The following is a 20009-nucleotide window of genomic DNA, read 5'->3' on the forward strand; positions in this document are numbered from 1 at the left end:
CCCATGTGAGCAAGGATTTCCCTGCTTCTGCCATCTGATGACATGGTTGGGCAAAATGGTTGGGCAAGGATTGTTCACCACCACCCAAGTGATTTCTCTGGAGCCAAATCAGCAGAGGGCAGCAACATGGAGAGCGGCATGGCTTATGCCTCTCCTTGCCTTCCAGACCTTCACAACGGCTGCTCCACAGAGGCAGCATTTCTCTAGTCTGCTGCCTTGGGCCTGTGCTGGTGTGGCACAAGAGGATGTTTGTGCCCTTCTTGTTCATGCTACAGCTGTCTGTATTCATGATGGACTGCCAAGATACCAGCTGAGGTAGCACTGGAAGAGGTTGTTTGGGGCTACAAAATGCCTTGAATTGCCATTTTGGTGGGGTAGGCCCTCAGGAACTAGGGTTCCCATTCCCCCAGTGGGGGCAGGGGATCCACCACTCCCACCTTTTGCCCCCTGTCACTGCTTACCTGGCTGGAGGGAAGAAAAGAGGGGAAGGGGCCTCCCAGGTATGCTCGCCAGACTGGTGCAACAATGTCACTGACATCATCATGCTGTCCCAAGAGTGCTCCCATGTTTCACAGCAAGCCAATCTGGGCCCCCAATGGGCTGAATTGAGCCTGTTAGGGGCTCCAATGGGCCTGCTGCTGCACGCTCACTCCCCAGCCTTGCACAATGATGTCACTCCCCAGCTGTTCCTGGTAGGGTTGCCAGATCCTCTTACCCTCCTGGTGGGAGGGTGGGGACCCAGCACTTACCTTCCTGGTGCTCCATGGATTCCTCTCACATGCACACAAAGTGCACACATTCCCTGCTCAATGATGTCACTTTCCAGAAGTGACATAATTACACCAGCACATGGAAGTGATGTCATTGCACAAGGCTGGGGAATGTGCCTGCTTTATGTGCATGGGAGAGGCATCCATGGAGCACCAGGAAGGTAAGTGCTGGATCTCCAGTCTCCCAGGAAGGTAAGTACTACATCCCCATCCCGCCACCAGGAGGTAAAAGAACTTGGCAACCCTTCCAGGAATAGTAATTTGGTTTAGGCTGGCTGGAAAATCAGCAGAGAAAGAATTGGAAGCCGATTTCCTGCATCTACATGCAGCACCCTCCACTGCCATATACGTGCTGTTTACAAGGGCATGAAGCTTGCCTTCAGCAAGTCACTCTGCTGGTATAAACATCCCATTGGGCTTGTTCTCAGACAAAACAGTAAGTTCTTCATCTCCTGAAGAGTGTTTGAAAAATAAAATGTGAGTGGGGGACCCACAATGACTTGTGGAGGGCATCTCATTTAACCCACTCCCACTATTTCCTCTTTCCCTTCCCTAGCAGCCCCCATACACTTTCCACTTATCCTGATTCCTTTTCTCCTTCTCATCTACTACCAATCTACCTTTTATCTTCCCCCTCAATCTTTGGCTATATTTATATTTGTTTACTTCATTTATACCCCATCTTTCTGCACAATGTGGACCCAAAGAAGCTTACATTATTCTTCTCTCCTCTTTTTTATTCCCACAATAACCATGTCAGGTAGGCAAGGTTGAGAATGTGTGACTGGCCTAAAGCTACTCAATGAGCTTCCACAGCAAAGTGGGGATTCGAATCTGGGTCTCTCATATTCTGTTTTCCACTACATCCCTCTGGCTTTCATGAGGTGTCTGCTGTTGAACAATAACAAGCATCCAGACCTGGATGAGTCATGCAAATCATGTAGTTGCAATTCACCTGTGGTTGCTGCTGGCCCTGGCCCTGATGAGCTTTTCTCTCAAAGGCCAAACCAGCCCTTAAAACTGTCCTACCCCTCCGCCTTTTATTGACAGAAACCAAGTCTTGAAGCTGGCAGTACTGTTGCAGTTGTCAAGCGATGGCCAGTGTGTGCATTTGTTTCTTAAAACTACAGAGCTACTTCTATTATTCTGAGGTTTTTAAACCCCTAACGTACTTTTTTAAGATTTCACATTTTTCTGCAAACCTGGAGCTTTTCTTCAAATATGGGTTTATAGAAAGATCTGACTTGTTTGTTCATGGCTCCAGTCCCCACAATATCTATAGACAGGGCTTTTTTTCTGGGAAAAGAGGTAGTGGAACTCAGTGGGTTGCCCTCAGAGAAAATGGTCACATGGCTGGTGGCCCCACCCCCTGCTCTCCAGACAGAGGGCAATCTCAACTCCCCTCTGTCTGGATATCAGGGGGCGAGGCCACCAGCCATGTGACCATTTTCAAGAGGTTCCGGAACTCCGTTCCCCCGCATTCCCCCTGAAAAAAAACCTATCATAGATATGTATTGATAACAACACAGTCATCAATTTTGCAGCCATTGTCATGTTTTTGGGTTATCATACAAAACAGAGATGTAGTAGAACAGCCAGTGTGAAGCTATCCCAATATTCTGTTTTCAGTTATTGTAACATCCAAAGATGCTGAGAGACCTTTGAAGGAAAAGACGACAGAAACTGTAAGCAGTATTCTGAGCAAATATCCAGAGGCAGGATAAAAGAGAAACAGAACACTGGGATAGCTTTCTTCCTCAAGGAAAAAGGGAAACTAGGTTCGCCAGTCCCTTGGTGCGGGTGGAGGATTCCCCACTCTCAGCCTCCACTCTCTGCCACTCTCTGCCGCCACCCCTTCTCACCTAGTTGGAGGGAGAGGTGCAGAAACAAGGCTGCCAACAGCAAAGCACATTCCTGCTCAGTCTAGAATGCTCCCATGTCACACACGGAATGATGTCACTCCCAGCATGATGCAAAAGCAATGAGTAATGTCAGGTACCATTTCAGTAGAAATTGGCTCTGAACATTAAATTTTCGCCATTCCCAACCCCATTCCCATGCCTTTCCCCAGTCAGCTAGATGAAAGCCACCACCCAGTCCCCTGGTCTAGACCCAAGGGGACTTGGCAACCTTAAGCTGTAACAGTGAATGGTGTGATAGATGATTTCATTTTATGCTCTTCAGAAACCTCACTTAGAGCTAAGCTACAAGAGACGAATTACACAAGGACGCTTACGTGAAAGGAGTCACAATGTTAGCCAGGAAGCTGAGTTTTAAAAGAGATCAGAAGGTTTTGTCAATTTCCCCTCTTTACAGAGCCAGCAAAAATTGCTCTTCAGAGGGTTTGCTCATTTCCTCTTTGCTTCCCTCTGTCAGTTTCACCTCCCCTTCTAGGAGGCGAACAGGAAATAAACAGACCCTCTGAGGAGTGATCTTTGCTGGCTCTGTAGAGAGGGGAAATTGACAGAGCCTTCTGATCTCTTTTAAAACTCACCTTCCCGGCTAACACTGTGACTCCCTTCACATAAATGTCCTTGTGTAATTCATCTCTTGTAGTTTAGCTCTTAGACAGTCACTTTCAAAAGAAGTGGAATTTGAAAAGGGGGTGGGGGAAGTAGGAAATTTTCAGTATACCTGCTGACCAACTGACAGAGTTGTGAGGTGGTGGTAGTTGGATTTTTTTGGGAGAAAGGTTAGGAAGCCTGATGGTTAGGCAGGGAGACCATTAAGGACTTCAGGTATTTTGAAGATAGGGAGAGTTTGGTTCCTCTCAAAACCAGATAAAAGCCTTTCTGCTCCATCTCATAAGACGGAATCAGTCAAACAATAAAATTTGTTTTGTACTGTTACGTTTTTTTCAGGCCCCAGCTCTCCAGTGACTTGGTTACTAGAATAGTGAGAGGGCTGCAGAAAAGGAAAACAAAGAAAAACCAAGCCATGCATGCCACCCAAATAAACCTGTTTCCTAGTTGTTTTTGTCAACCCTACTGTGTAGTTCCTTTAGGCCTATAAAGTCTCTCACAATATCAACCAAGTGAATGCCATATGGCACCCCAAGTCCAAGCATTGCCTGCACTGAGCATTAGAAAACTAAGCAGTCTCAAAAGCTTCAGTTATAAAAATAAAAGGAGGGGGGTGACAAAAGAAGTTTTAAGGGTGTGAAATTTAAGACCCTGGTTTCTAGGTCTGGAGATGGGGTATTGTCACAAAGGATGGTAGGAAAGAAATATGGAGGCAGTGTGAGCTGTGACTTTCAGTTGCGTGTCTCTGTAAAACATAAGCTTGTAATAAGAATACAGAGAGTTATGGGGTAAAACCAAAAGCGAAGGTAGGAGAAAGCAAAGAGGTGTTGGAATATCTTGTATCAGCAGCAAGACACCATTCATGGGTTTTAGAAATATGGACATAGTCCCTCAGTGGTCCCAAAGGACTCAAGTGGTCTGTTGGTTATCTGTACATTACTGAATCATTCCCTCCAGCATATTGTAGCAGTTGGACTAGGATCTGAGAAATTCAGGTTCAAATCCCCACTGTTCCATGGGAACTTGCTAGGTGAACTTGAGCCAGTCAGATATGCTAAGCCTAGCCTACCTCACAGGATTGTTGTGAGGGTTAAATGGAGGAGGGGGAACCAAGGTGTGCTGCCCTGAGGTCCTTGGAGGAAGGGCAGAATGAAAATGTAGTAAATTGGTAACTAAGTAAGTAAATAATGTGATGATCCAGGGTCTAAATAGTTAGGGAAACAAAACCTACAGACAATGTATATATAGTTTTTAAAGAAAATAAATAAAAAGAAATGTCATGATTTAGACTGAGCATATTCATTGCTCTCTTGTAAATGCCAGAAAATGCCAAGGGTAGTTGAGAGTAAGTTAAAGGGGAAAGAAAGGAAAAAATAGGAGTGAGGAGAAATTAGCCTGCTCAAGTCCCAAGCCACGTATAGTATTTCAGTAGGGGAGATTTCCCAATAGTATATCCCCCTCCCATAATTCTGTGTGAGCAACTGTTATTTTTATATATTTTATTTTTATATTCTATTTACATTCTGAAGATCCTCAAGATGTGTAGATGTATTTAATTAAACCTACTAACAATGATACCACAGTATTTATCTACCCAATCTTTGAGAAGATTAGAGTAATTCTTTAGAAGATTAAAGCCAGTTCATTTATGTTGGTAGCTTGAAGAAAGCATAGCATGCTTAAAAGGGGCCACTGCCTCAGAGTAATTAAAAATCAAGAACACACTTAAGCAGCGCTCTTCATCTTCAAAACTACTAAATGGATTTTAAAGCATTTCAGTGCCTCAGCAATCCATTAGAGGGGACATACAGCAGAGGTGATCTGAAAGACTACACTTCCTTGAATGCACCAGTGTTCCACAAGGCCTGCAGAGATTCAAGGGAAAGATTGAGGGCACCTGCTCAACCTTCTCCTAAACAAAGCAAAAATGAATATTTAGATTCTTGGGCTTAGAGCCTATACCTTGGCAAACTTCTCACTGGGTGCTGTGGAATGTTGTTCTCTGACATGGAGAGGACTTCCTCTCACACTACACCAATGTTTTTTAAGGATCTCCAGAGTGCCTAGTGCAAGAAGAATGTGCCCCACTAAGGAGGACTGTTTGCAGAGCATCAGGAAAGAAGTGCTCGTGAAGCAAAGGCACAGGATCCAAGCCTTAGAATTTTAGCATGTAGTTGAAAGGTAAAGGAAACATTAGACTGATGTACATGGGGAAAAATGGTAGACATTCTTCTAGTGAGTTAACAATAACACACTAGCACAGTGCTTGCTGAACTCTTCACCTTTTATTACTGTTGTTGTTTAACTTTATGAATAATCAATAACAAAAAAAACCACCATTCCATAAATTCAATAAATAGGGATGTGTGCCGTATCAGGACCAAAATACGAAGGAGACCCTAAGGAGCTTTTGTAGACTGGTGTTAGGGAAGTGTGAGTTACTCTTTTCTACTGCATTTTTTTCTAATTAGCATAAGCACTGAAACTATATGCCTAGCAGGGAAACAACATACAGAATGCTATTACTTTGGGAGACTATTTAAATTGGAAATATGTATCAGCTGTAAAATGCTGCAGGGAGGGAAGTAATTTGATCAATGTTAAAGCCTTGATCAAATTAGTCCCCTCCCTGCAGCTGTTTTACCACACCACACCACACTGTTACATCCTTCTAAGCTCACTTATGTCAATGGACTTAGAAGGGCACACCACAGAAGAGTATAACACATTTAATCTTTAAAACGGAAGCATGGGATATCCTGCTTATCCATTTAAGTACTTCCAGAGAAGAAGGACTTGCAGGGATGATTGAGTGTGTCTATGCTGTCCAGTTGCAACTGACTTATGGCGATCCCAGCAAGGGGGCTTTCAAGGCAAGTGCACAACAGAGGTGGTCTGTCATTGCCTTCCTCTGCAGGGTCTTCTTTAGCAGTGCGTATCCGAGCACCAACCCTGCTAAGCTTCCGAGATCTGACGAGTCTGGGCTATACCATGCTGCCTTCCCACCAGCAGGGATGATTACACTGTTAGAAAGCACCTCCCCATTAGAAGTTCTTTACATGTAAAAAGGTAGCACATCAGGAAGGAGCCTTTGCTGAGCAGGGATATTTTGTTATGGAAGAATTTTCAACCATGCAGTTTTCAATTGTAGAGTCCTAGGAATTCTGTACCCTGGGTTTTTTCTGAATGTGAGAAGTGACCATCATGACCAAGACAGAGCCATGGTGCAATAAGTCTTTTATGCAATTAATACCACTCCCACAATGTTAAATTGATTCAGATCAACTTCTTTCCAAGTCAGAATAAAATGAAAAACAAACCTTCTCCTCTTCATTGTCTGTTGGCTTATTTTTAATTTCAGTATGTAAAATCAGTGTTGGTGGGCAGGAAGTCCTGCTTGATTCTTTGCCTTTATCTGAAACTGAAAAGAATTAAAATACAATAAATGTCTTATCCCACCAAGCTGCCTCAGCAACACATTTTTTCCCATCATTTAGGATTTTTACAATTTAGTTTGAAAGGCAGAAGTCTCAATAGCCAAGCATACGAATGGCATTACAATTTAAAATAAACAAGGAAAAATTATGAGTTCTAAATATCCCATATGGTATTGTTGGAACATGGAAACACATTCTGGTTAACAACATCATTCATGGTTAACAGGCACATAATGAAATTAAGTAGGTATGGGTGTGATGTGTGCTTTGTTGGGAGGCCTCCCGGGAATCCTATGCAAGAATTCTGGTGGAAAGAAGGTAAGATACAAATAAAATGAATAATGCTTAGACTGTATGGCTTAAACAATCCAGGTAAGATCCCACTGTTTCTCACACTAATGACTGTTGTTGATGGAGTGGAACATCTCCACCTAGTTCTTAAGTCATGGATTTCCATACAACCTGCCTAGAGGGTAGGTCAGAAGTGCAAATGTATGAAGAACCCAACTTCAGCAGATTTTGTGGTCCACTCTACACATTGGATAGAAGCACCATGACTTATTTCACAGCATATTGGCTTTTAAAATCAAAACTATCAAAACTAGCTGTGTGAGAAGACAGACATTCAGAAAAAAATACTGAATCCTTTCTTACTTTGTTACTTTTTAGTGGGCTTCTATCTAGAATTTATTCAGCCATAAAGGAAGTTTCTTGCTGTCCTCTGTGCAAAGTTCCTTTCAACCAAGAGATGAGACTGATTAGAACTTGGCTTAGGGCTGTTTGGTTGTGCCCCAGTAGAGTTAGCTACCCTTTGAGACCTAACCTTGTAGGCCATGTATAAAAAATAAAAACACTTTCTTCACTGTTGTCTTTGCATACTCGCTATAGAAATATTGGAGTAGCAGATTCCCCTGAATAAGCTTTATTGTAAAACTCATAGAGAATTTTTTTACTTGAACAATAAAATATTTTTCCTTGCTTTGTACCACTGGCTTTTATAGGTTTTCTTATTTCTGCAAATTATGCAAAACTGAATTATTCAAGAGGGATTTTTATAAGACTATACTGTAATAAAATGGTCCAGAAAGGTGTTTTGGTAAAAGATAGTGACTGTAAACTATGCTACTTCATACTGCCTGTTGCTATAAGTATGCTCCTACTATGTAATTTCTGTATTGTTTAACATGTCATACTTAAATGCTTGTACTTTGTTTCAGTATTGTTTCAGCTCTGTATCAGATTTCTGCTTGTTTTCAAATTTCTGCAATCCAAACATTATTGCATTGTTAATTAGATATCCCCAGCAGTTAATTGTATTAACTTACACTGCGTAATCGACTCTGAGTGTCATGAGAAAGGCAAATTACAAAGAAAGAAAGAAAGAAAGAAAGAAAGAAAGAAAGAAAGAAAGAAAGAAAGAAAGAAAGAAAGAAAGAAAGAAAGAAAGAAAGAAAGAAAGAAAGAAAGAAAGAAAGAAAGAAAGAAAGAAAGAAAGAATTCTGCTTGGGTTATGATACTCATGGATACAATATGTGATTACTTTTTCCAGAATACAGCAGCAAGGTTAAAGGGTCTACAGGAAGTTGAGTGCATAGCCAGAGGTTCCTTCTCACTTTCCATTATGATCTATGTGGAAGAGACCTGTGGCAGAGCCCTGTGAGTAATCCATCCTTGGATAATACAATAAAAATAGACTCATATGTAATGTATACAAATGGCAATTTATTATTTAAATTCTGAACATGGAATTTATTATTTATTATTTAAATTCTGAAAATGAAAATAAATGCATGGAAAGCTAAACATGCAGACTTGCAGTGTGATATTTTTGTCTGAACTAGAGTTTCCAGCTGCAGCTGACAATCTCCTGTGAGGAATGTAGGGTTAGGACAGAGTTGTTCATGTGTACAACATCACTTTCAGTGAAAAAGTATGCTTTGTTTCAGTATTACTGAAATTACTACTTTAACTAGAAGTAACGTTATTACTTAGGAGCAATACTCTAGAATTTGCTCAAAACTCTAGTTTTGGATGAATCCTAGAACATCACCCCTGACATAATGATGTCGCTTCTGGATTTTCAGCAGTTTCAGAAGTTCTTCCACTGCAATGGGACACCTGGCCTGCCTCATCTCAACCAAAAATGCTTTTTTTGTTTTTAATGAGGTATCTATAAATCTACAAAATAATGTCGTTGTTCTGGAAGCACCCCATGAAAATGGCCACCAGAAAGTGAATTTCTGACTCTTTCACAATTGGCATTCTTGGCGACTCTCTTGGGTAACAGAGAGAATGGCTGTGGGCATAGCTTCTGGTCTGATGCATCAGCTGCGTACACAACAAAGAGCAAAGGAATCACATTTACAATTTTGAAACTTCATATGAAAATAAAGATCTACCAGAAACTGGCTCTTAGGCCAGTTATCTCACTTGCACTCTGCAAATTGAGATTCGTGCTGGGACAACAAAACCACTGACAGAATGTTGGCAGACACATTTTCTCAGGGCTAGTGGCATTTCCCTTGATGTCAGGAAACAAAAGACTAGAATTTCTTCCTAAGCTTTCTAAAAATAAATTATCCACAGTGGAGAAAAGGATGAATCCACGTCAAGAGCTTTATTATGTATTTTATTTTAAAATTTTATCCCATCCCATTAATACTTCAGCAAGAGATACAGATATGTTTTATTGCAGAGACATAGACAGCTTAAAAAACTTGCTCTTGCATCCAGTTTTAGAATTTATCTGATATATTAATATTTGATTGTACAACAAATGGAAGATAATGGGAGGTTAACTTGGGGTCAAACTGAGAAAATATAATTCTCACGCTGAAAAGGTTTTCTTTCTTAATTCATTTGTAATTTAACCTGCATAAGACTAACAATCTTACAGGGTAACCATATTCCAAAAGGGAGAGTAGAAAAGACAACCAGGGTCAGTTCTTCTCTCCGCTGCATCCATAAAAGGCTTATTCAAACATCCATTATAGTGGATTATAACAATATACTGCTTACCCACCTGCAGCCTCCACTCAAATGGCACATATGCAAATGGATTCTGACACACACAAATCTAACAAACAGAGGTTACTCTCCAACATCAGAGGTTAGTGTTAGGCAGCATAGTGTGATAGTTAGGGCAGGACTGGGCAACCTTTTTATGGCTGAGGGCCCAAAACACAGCAGCATCTACCTGGGAAGATGTTGGTGGATAGAAGACGTGTTGCGCTTATCCTCAAGAACTCATCTCGTTTCCTTGGGCAGAGAACTATCCTTGCATGCGGAGCAAATGGTCTGGCATGCTACTTTTCAGCATGCATATCATGGATTGTCAACCTCTAAGACAAGGTACTGAACTGGGACCAGGCAGGCAAAAGTTCAAAGCCCTGCTCAACTATGAAGCGTAGAGAGTGACTATCCGTGGGCCAGAGTAACATACATCCCAGGGTTGTTATGACGATAATTGGAAACGAGAATACAGCACTCCTGAATGGCAGCAACAGCCACTTCAGCAAGGGGCCATGATTTGTCTCCTTGGAAGAAGAGGAGGCAGAGATGCTATCCCCACCATCCAGGAGTGCTGGGGAGGGGTGAAGCTGATTGCCTTAATGGGCTGTTTCACCCCTCAGTGTTTCAGTCCACTTTGTGCTTGGTTAGAGGGAACCTAACCCTCTCCCAGCACAAAGAGCCAGGCGGAGAGCTCAGCACATCACTGCAGACTGCAGGCTTTGCTGCAAGTGCTACATCCCCAGCTTATCTGTGGTGCTGGTGAGAGCTTGCTCTGTGGTGTGCAGCCCCCATGGCTTGCCTGCAGAGCTTGCAGGAGCTCATCTTTTTGGCGCTCTAGCCCCCATGTCTTGCCTGTGAGGTCACCGGTGATGGACCCCGGAGCAGCTGCAGTGCTCTTGCCTGGCCTCCGTGAGGCCAGTCTTCATGCCGGCTTTGCTCAGGCATGGCGCCTGCTTGGTTGGGACCTCCCATGGCAGCTTGGTTTGGGCAAGGGTGGTATGGGCAGCCTTTTCAGCATTCGCAAACTGGATCTGAAAGGGGCCTCTCCCCATGTTTGTGGGTGGCGGGGTGGTATCCCTTCCTCTCAGATGTGGTTATGGAGAGTACAGTCCTTCCCCCCACCTCCTCGGTGCTCAATAGAGTGTTTTGGGCACATTCCCTTGAGTGGGTGGGAGTGTGCCCCCACACTGTTTTCAGGGATTAGGTCCTGTCCTTTACTTTGGGTTACCCCTTAGTTGTGGCTGGCCTGCCTCATGGGCCTGGGCTCAGAGGCTCAGTGTTGTTATAAGGCAGGTGGTCATTTTGAGGGTTTGGCACCTATTGCCTCTGAATAGACTTGTTAGCATTTTTAGCTCCAAAGGGCCATCTGTACCATAGATTAGGCTATCCTCTCCATGGCTTAACAAGACACAGACAAAGCTGTTTTTCTTGCTGTGATCATCTTTGGAAACATTCTGCAGAACATCAATAATCTGTTTACATGTAAGATCATTATATGGCTTGACAGTATAACCCAAAGTCCTGAAAGTTTCTACAACACATGCAGCATCTGCATCTGTACCAGATCGATATGCCATCCCAGTAGCAGGATGGAAGTTTTTATTGTTGACCAAAATACATAGCCCCATTTCTGCTTGATCCGTTCTGTAACTCTCGTCTGCTTGTATCACAGAGTCAACAGATTTGCTGACAGGGAAGTTCTTCCCTTCAGAACCAGAGACATTTTTTGCATCTGTCAAAGTTTGTGATGATTTCAGTATATAGTTTATGTCTGCCATTACAGCTTCTAATTCTGTAAAGTGTAGCTGTGTTGTTTTGATGACAGAAGAGGATGGAAGCCTTCAGAGAGCGCACATAACTTGCCACACATATTTTGACAGGCAGTTGTTTAATCAAAAGTGGAGGTCCTTGGGTTGCTAAAGTTTGAAAACTTTAGCTGTAGTTATTAGAGTTTTCAAAGCTCTAATTTGCCCTCCCCATGGACTCTCCCACCAATTTTTCTGATAGAAATATTGGGAAACTTGGGGAAGCACTGGGGCGGGGTGTCTATATTACTTCATCAATTGTGCTGGTGTGCACTTGTATTTTTATCTGCTTCCAAGTTGTCCTTTCATGGGCCCAGTGATCGATCTTCAGTAATTACAACTGAAAGATCACCTCTGGTGCCTCCATTTCTATGTTCCCAACACTGGACCCCAACCGCTTTGCAGGCTCTTTTCTCCTCCCTACAGCACTTTTGCTTCCTGGCTCGGTCTCCAGGGCAACTCCACCCTACCAGAGGAGGAGAGGGAAGGAGAGGCGGCCCCCATAGGAGCCGTATATCATTTACAAGGGATATTCTGACTTCGTCAGTGCAGCTTGGCTACAATATGATGAGGTGTTCAGAATGCACACAGTCCTTAACCATTCCATGCCCTGGGACCAAGTACACCAGCTGTTGTGGCTGCAGGTAACAACAGCAACAACAACATTCGATTTATATACTGCCCTTCAGGACAACTTAATGTCCATGCAGAATGGTTTACAAAGTATGTTATTATTATCCCCGCAACAACAATCACCCTGTGAGGTGGGTGGGGCTGAGAGAGCTCTGAGAAGCTGTGACTGTCCCCAGTCACCCAGCTGGCTTCAAGCGGAGGAGTGGGGAATCAAACCCGGTTCTCCAGATTAGAGTCTCACGCTCTTAACCACTACACCAAACTGGGTCCCCAGCAAGGCTGAATGTGGGTGACCATTTGGGTAGTGGCCATTTGGTGCACTGGACCTCCATGAATACTGGCACCTGCACCCCCGCAGGGCAGTGAGTTCAGCCCCAGCTGCTCTGTTGGGAGATTTCTTCCCAAGGGGTTTGCTACAGGAAAGCGTGTAGGTTTGGACACAAATGTCCAATACACAGAGGCCCCCACCTATTCACCACTTGCAAGCATCAGAAGCTGCTTATCAAGTGTGGCACTGGCCTTGCCAGCCAGCAGGCCATTGGAAAAGGGTCCCAGGTACCTGAGGCTATGCTGAAGGGCTACCCCAAATGGGATGATGCCCAGTTTCTGTTACAGGGTTTTAGAGTTGGTTTTTGGATACCCTTTCAGGGACCGAGATCCCTCTTCATGTCATTTAACCATCATTTGGTTGTTGACATGGAAGAAGTGGTTTGAGCAAAAATTGCTAAGGCATGTGCCAAGGGTAGAGTGTTGGAGCCATTCCCTTCCCTGCCAGTCCTGCGTTTGCGGGTCTCCCCATTGGGTGTTGTTCCTATGAAAGCAGCCAGTGAGTTCCGGCTCATTCATCATATTTCATACCCAAGGGGTGGTTCTGTGAACGACGCCATTCCTGAGCACTTGTGCTCAATAAGGTACATCTCTTTTGAACAGGCAATCAAGGTAGTAAGGAGGTATGGATTGAGTGTGGAGATGGCGAAATGTGACATTAAGTCAGCATTCTGCCTCCTCTCAGTTCATCCTGGGGATTTTGAGGTACTGACTTTTGCATTCGAAGGTCAATTTTACATAGACAGGGTGCTCTCAATGAGCTACTCCATATCATGTATGACCTTTGAATGCTTTAGCTCTTTCCTTAAGTGGGCCTTGCAGCAGTGGCAACACTGTCAGGACATAGCCCACTACTTGGATGATTTTCTTTACACGAGTCCAGCAGGTTCAGATCAGTGTGCCAGCTCCTGGAGAACTTTGTCAGCCTTACTCAGGAGCTTGGTCTCCCATTACCCCATGAGAAAACAGACAGTCTGTCTCAGGTCCTGATGTTCCTTGGGATCGAGCTCAACAAGGTTCAACAAATCTCATGGTTACCAGTCAACAATCTTAGGAACCTAAAGGCCCATTTAGACACCTTGAAAGGGAAGTGAAAGGTCTCCTTGTTAGAGCTGCAGCAGGTAGTGGGCCACCTTAACTTTGCTTGTAGGCTGGTGGCACCTGGCAGGGCATTCCTGAGATGCTTGTGCAATGTAATGGGTGTGCTTAGGCTCCCACACCATCAGTTGTGGATGAATGCAGGGATGAGGGAGGACCTCAAAGTTTGAGGTCAATTTTTAGACTTCGTCAATGTGGTGTCCTTCTGGAGGAAAGACCTATTACTGGAGGAGGAACTCCAAGTTTCCTCCAACAAATCAGGCTCCACTGGCTTTGGTGTATATTTCCAGGGGCAATGGTGTGCAGCTCAATGGCTGGCAGAATGGGTGGTAGGAGGTCTCAACAGAGACTTGACTTTTCTTGAATTTTTCCCAATCCTGGTAGCAGTTTACCTGTGGAGGAGTGAGCTAGCAAACCATTCAGTGCACGTTTGGTGTGTAAATCAGGCAGTGATTCACATGGTTAACTCCCTTTCATCTAAATCACCTAGGGTTATGAGTCTGGGCATTTACAGTTAGGTGCTTGCACCTTAATATTTTGTTCACAGCCAGGCATATTCCTGGTGTGAGCAATGGAGTGGCAGATGCACAGTCTCACCTCAGATAGACTGGTTTTGTCAGCTTGCCCCTGAGACCAACTTGCTGCCTGCTCAGATGCCCCAGGACCTTTGCCGGATTGGAAGTCTGAGGCCTTCAGGGCCATTCAGTAAGCTATCATCCCAAGCACCCAGAGGGCCTATGACTAAGTGGTTCAGCACTTCTCAGGGTTCAGGTTAAGTCTCCACCAACTGTGGCCTAAGCCTGTGGAGCACCTGATGCAGTTCTGTGTGATGCAGAAAGGTAAGGGGCTGGTGGTCAGGTACTTAAGGAGCTGGCTGATGGCTCTGGCCTTCACATGCAAGGCTTGTGGCATGGCTGATACCACAGGGGACTTCTGCATCTGGAAGATGCTGGAGGGCTGAGAGCATGAAGCTGTGTCACTCAGAGATCAGAGGAAACCTATTTTGCCTGAAATCCTTAAGGGATTAAAGTCAGTGTGGGCCGTGGTCTGCCACCAAATTCGAAGAGGTTCTCTTCCATGGTGCTTCCCTGATTGCCTTCTTTGGAGCACTCAGTGAGCTCATTCTTCAGTCCCTGAAGATCAAGTCAGGCCAAGCCTTGATGACTAGCAATTTTAAATTTAGGGGAGAACAGGTCATGATAAACATTCGGCACTGGAAGACTGATTAGAGGCAGAAGAGCGAGCCAGCTTGGTGTAGTGGTTAAGAGCGATGGGACTCTAATCTGGAGAAATGAGTTTGATTCCCCACTCCTCCACTTGAAGCCAGCTGAGTGACCTTGTGTCAGTCACAGCTCTCTGGAGTTCTCTCAGCCCCATCCACCTCACAATGTGATTGCTGCAGAGATAATAATAACATACTTTGTAAACTGCTCTGAGTGGGTGTTAAGTTGTCCTGTAGGGCGGTATATAAATCGAATGTTGTTGTTATGTTGTACTTGGCCCATGCGCAGACAAGGACTTGTGCCCAGTCCTTGCCCTCAGCAGTTATGTCAGGGCCCGAGGCAAGGAACAGGGTGTCCTGTTTCAGCATTTGGATTGTTCCCTACAGATGAAGTATCGGTTTTGGACTGTTATGGAGTGGGTACTTTTGAAAATGGACCAGACGAGAGTTAAATTCAGCACCCATTCTTTCTGCATTGGGGCAGCATCCACAGCCGCAACTATTGGCTATATGGGGCTGGCCATTCAAAGGTTGAGTTGGTGGTGCTCTGCCGCCTATCAATCTTATGTTCACCCCTTGAATTCATGGTGAACCCTGCTAATGCTATTTTTCTTTTAGATGCTGTTGGCTACCCGGAGATGCTGCAGATCCTCATCTGTGGCCACAGTATGGTGTTCTGGGCAGCACACCAGGCCAAGAGGATGCTGATCGGGTCCCAGCTTGGCCTGAGCTGGTGGGCCACTGTTGAGTGGCAAGGTCGAAGAGGCCCGAGATGGCCAGGGCTGCTGCCACTTTTGTTCCAGGGTAGGAGCAGCCCTCCATCTCATATTTTGGTCATACATCTGGGTGGCAATGACTTCAGTCTCATCAAGGTAAGGCCCTTTCATTGCAGGTGCAGACAGACTTGCAGGAGATAGGCAAACGCTGGCCTGGAGTACTGATTTTCTGGTCTACAATGCTTCCGTGTTGGGTGTGGTGGGAAGCTTTGGACCCTAAGGCTATAGAGAAGGCTAGGCAAAAGGCCAACAGCCTTCTTCAAAGCTTTGGTGGATGGGTTGGAAATTTATTTTCCCCATCTGCAAATCAGGGCTGAATTTGCAGACTTCTACTGATGGAGTACACTTGTTGGTGAAGGGGAATGACATTTTCCTGAATGATATGCAGCAAGGGCTCAGGTTGGCTTTAAGCCACCTGTGGGGCATGAAGGTCTAAGCAGAGGCTTGGCCTTGGTGATGGCAGGTTAGAGTTGGAGAATTGGGGTCTGTCAGGAGCAGCTGGCTGCTTCACTGCCCAGTCGTAAGGACAGATGCCCTAGTGGGGAACTCCTGAACAAGCCAGTCCTCCCTCAGCTTTATGGCCAGCTGGTGGAGCTTTAAGGGGGTAGAGAATTTCACCTGGCCAGGCTGGGTCCCAGCCATACAATGAATGGCTCACACCCAGGGCACTAGGTGACTCACCCAGACAGGTCAGGTTGGAGGTCCAAGAGTGACCCCTGGGCCTGACTTGTACCGCTAGTTAGGCCCTTGCCATGTTGAAGGATATGTTGTTGTATTTAATAAAGTGTTCCTTTAGTTCCCAACTCTTATGTCTCCCTCTTCATTCTGAGTGAGGGGGGGGGGTAATTGTGTATACTGGATAAAGCTCCTTGAAGGAAGAACAGGATACAGAGAGATAAAGACTGAAGGCAGGGATGACTCTCCTTATATAGTCTGGTACAACAACTAATTTTGAAGAGGCTGATTTTCTGGGAGGTTCATTTGGCTCCATTAGGTACTCAGAGTTTTCAGTGGCAGCACCCATCTGTGGCAAAGCCTATCAAAGAGATAATTAGAGTACCTTCTAAGTTCTCATATATAGCCATATGATGTGCTATTTAATGCATGATTACAAGGGTCTCCTGTTTATGCATACATAATTTATGCATTCAGCAAACTCAAACTAAATAATAAATATTATAGTACTGTAAAGACTTGTGTCTTACATTTTCTTGAACCAGCGCCCACTTCATCAGATACATGCAGTGTTAAATTCATCCCAAACTACCAATATAAGAAGAAGAAGGAGACATATTGGGAAGAGAGGAGAAAATGTCCAGATTCCCAGGATATAGATAAGTTACATAACGTATCTGCACAGGTGAAAACAAAATGTAGACCAAAAGGTAAACAATCCACTTAGAGTGGGCATTGATGAATTAACATAGTGTACATAGGCAGAAAAGTCTTTCCTATTTCAAGGACTCTTCTACACCAGATCTCTGGGTATGTACTTGGATATACCTAAGCTGAAAATAAACCAGACATTAACTGTTTTAGAGTTAGCTCAGGGATATCTGAAATGATACTAAACACTCCCAAAATTAATCTGAAAATTTTTGATGTGCTCATGCTTAACCAGAGCCTCACAAATGACAGAACTCTGCAGCGATCGAGACACTTATGGCCACTATTTGCAACTGGAGTATTTCCACCACAGCACTGAAAAGTATCACAAAAACACCATTCTGGCCACCATGTATACTGAATCTCTGTATAACAAGATTCCACACAAAGGCAAGCCATCAGGAATGATTCTGGATTCCTCCCTGAAGATGGAGGACCAGATCACTGCAGTTGCCAGGTCTTCCTTTTATCATCTTCGGCAGGCCAGGCAGCTTGCCCCTTATTTGTCTCCCCATGACTTGACTACAGTGGTCCAAGCAATGGTCACCTCTAGGTTGGATTACTGTAACACGCTCTACGCTGGGCTTCCCTTGGGCCTGATCTGGCGGTTACAGCTGGTACAGAATGCAGCAGCGTGGGTCACTGCTGGAGCACCAGTGTGGGAGCATATTACACCGGTGCTACGCCAGCTGCATTGGCTGCCAGTGGAGTACCGAATCAGGTTCAAGGTTTTGGTGTTAACCTACAAAGCCCTACGCGGATTGGGACTGACGTATCTGAGGGACCGTCTCTCACCTTATGAGCCCCAGAGGACTCTCCACTCTGGTGGAAAACATCTTTTAAGTGTCCCTGGCCCTAGGGAGGACTGCCTGGCATCGACCAGGGCCAGGGCCTTTTTGGTCCTGGCCCCGGCCTGGTGGAATGCTCTGTCTTGCGAGACAAGGGCCCGGCAAGATTTGCTTGCATTTCGCCGGGCCTGTAAGACAGAGCTATTGCGCCAGGCATATGGTTGACGCCTGTGGAGGGGGGGTTAAACCATCACCCCTATGCAAACACAGAGGCATGTATGAACCACTATGCAGTATGAACTGTAATATTTAATGCTTTTAAATGTTTTTAATGGTTGGGTGATGTTTGTATTTGTTATCCGCCCTGAGCCTGCGAAAGCGGGGAGGGCGGAATATAAATATAATAAATTAAATTAAATGTGTTATCCCTGACAATGCCACATCAGATTTGGGAGCACTCTGTATTTTCAGGTACTAGAAAGACCCAGAGTATGCCAGCGTATTTACAGCCGATTTAGAATAATGCTTTCCTTGTAATTATCTTCTGCTTGAGATTAATTTATGGCATTTTTATCATCTGGACCAATGGGAAGGGGCAGTCAAGAAATTCCACCATCAGACTGAGCTTGCCCGAGTTCCATGGAGAAGCTCAACTTTCTGAACACCTCTGCAAAACTATATGATGAATACATAAGTCACACACCCTTTGAATGAACAGGTCCATAGTTGAGGGATGCTCTTGGACCCAGAACTATGCTGGATAAGCAGGGTGCAGCTGTCACCTTTTAACAGCTTTGACAGCTTAGCTAGTTTCTGCCTTTCCTGGGCAGGTACGATCTGGTCACTGTGGTACATGGCCTGGCTACATCTAGTTTATTGATTAATGCAATGCACTCAACACAGGGCTACTCTTGAGAAGTGTTTGGAAACTTCAACAGGTGCAGAAAACATCTGCTAGAATGTTAACTGTAGTGGGTCATAGGGACCATAGGGTTGCCAAAGTGGGGATGTAAGCGCCTGGGGGGCAGGGAACAGTGGGGTACTCACCTCCTGTGCATATGCATAACATGCACATGCTCCCATGCTCCCCCATTACACCTGAAAATGACATCATTTTCTGGTGTGTTGGAGGAATTCCAGTGAGTGCCAAGCAGAGCTGAATGAAAGCTGCCTCCAAAGGGGAGCTTATAACTTAACCCTGCTTCAGTGTGCACTGGCATTCCTCCTTTGCTGGTGAGATGTGGAAGAGCGGGAGTGTGTGCATGTGCTTCTCCCCACACCCATGCCTCCTCCCTCACTTGCCAGGTGAGCGGGGCCGGGGGGGTGCAAGTGGGGTCTGGAGGGATGACAATCCTAACCATATCACTCCAGTCTTGTCTCATCTACACTGTTCACTAGGACAACAAAGTAATCATCCCTCCTTACAGCTTTATATACACTATTACAATTCATTCTACACTGCTATTCTCTTCCCTCTTCTGCTGTTTATTACTTTAGATATATATCTCTGCCAAATAAATATAACACTTTCATGCATCTGACAATGTGGGCTCCAACTCATGAAAGCCAGAATTTTTTTTACTCTTAAAGGCACAAAAGACTCTTTGCTATTTTGGCTGCAGCTACCCCTCTGGAATAAAGAACAACACACAATCTACACAGAGTATGCTTCACAATCATTTTTGAATTTGAGCAGATTATGAACATCTTTAGCTCATAATTTAGAATATCATAGAAATCCAAAGTATTTGATAGTTTTTAACCTTGTACTCTTTTCTTCTTGCAAGATGATTAAAGCATGATACAGGGAATTCCAAAGCAGTCTTCTGTCCAGGTACTACAAAAATAAAAACCTATGTAACTTCACAGATGGACCTTTATGAGGCACCCAGAAATCAATCCCTGAGTATGGTAAATTACAGGCTTGACAATAATTTATTGACATTTTGCCAGAAGACTATTTGTATGCCAACAGCTGAACAGAATCTTGGCACAGAATAATAAATCTGAGGGCTGCAAATAACAGTTCAAAATCCTGCTGAGGAAAAATCAGCAAGGAAGGGAAGATGGAAGTCCTGTTTCATCAATTTTTTGAACTTCTTTGAAAGAGGTTAATACATATGTGTATAAAGATGATGCAGTAGATGTTTTATCTTTGAACTTCTGGAAAGCTTTCCTCACCAAAGGCTGCTGAGTAAGCAATTGTGGGTTAAAGGACATCCTCTGATAGATT

At 44.3% G+C, this 20009-nt stretch overlaps 1 protein-coding gene across 1 annotated transcript in view; it reads right to left on the reverse strand.

Annotated features, from left to right (window-relative positions):
• The window catches only part of TCERG1L (transcription elongation regulator 1 like), a 266929-nt gene that overhangs the window by 45813 nt on the left and 201107 nt on the right, over positions 1-20009 (reverse strand). The window contains exon 6 of the mRNA XM_054983441.1: positions 6613-6707. Within this exon, the coding sequence (XP_054839416.1) occupies positions 6613-6707 (95 nt within the window). The remainder of the gene's footprint in view (positions 1-6612; positions 6708-20009) is intronic.

Source organism: Eublepharis macularius, chromosome 6 (genome assembly GCF_028583425.1).
Source record: "Eublepharis macularius isolate TG4126 chromosome 6, MPM_Emac_v1.0, whole genome shotgun sequence".
Taxonomy (NCBI): domain Eukaryota; kingdom Metazoa; phylum Chordata; class Lepidosauria; order Squamata; family Eublepharidae; genus Eublepharis; species Eublepharis macularius.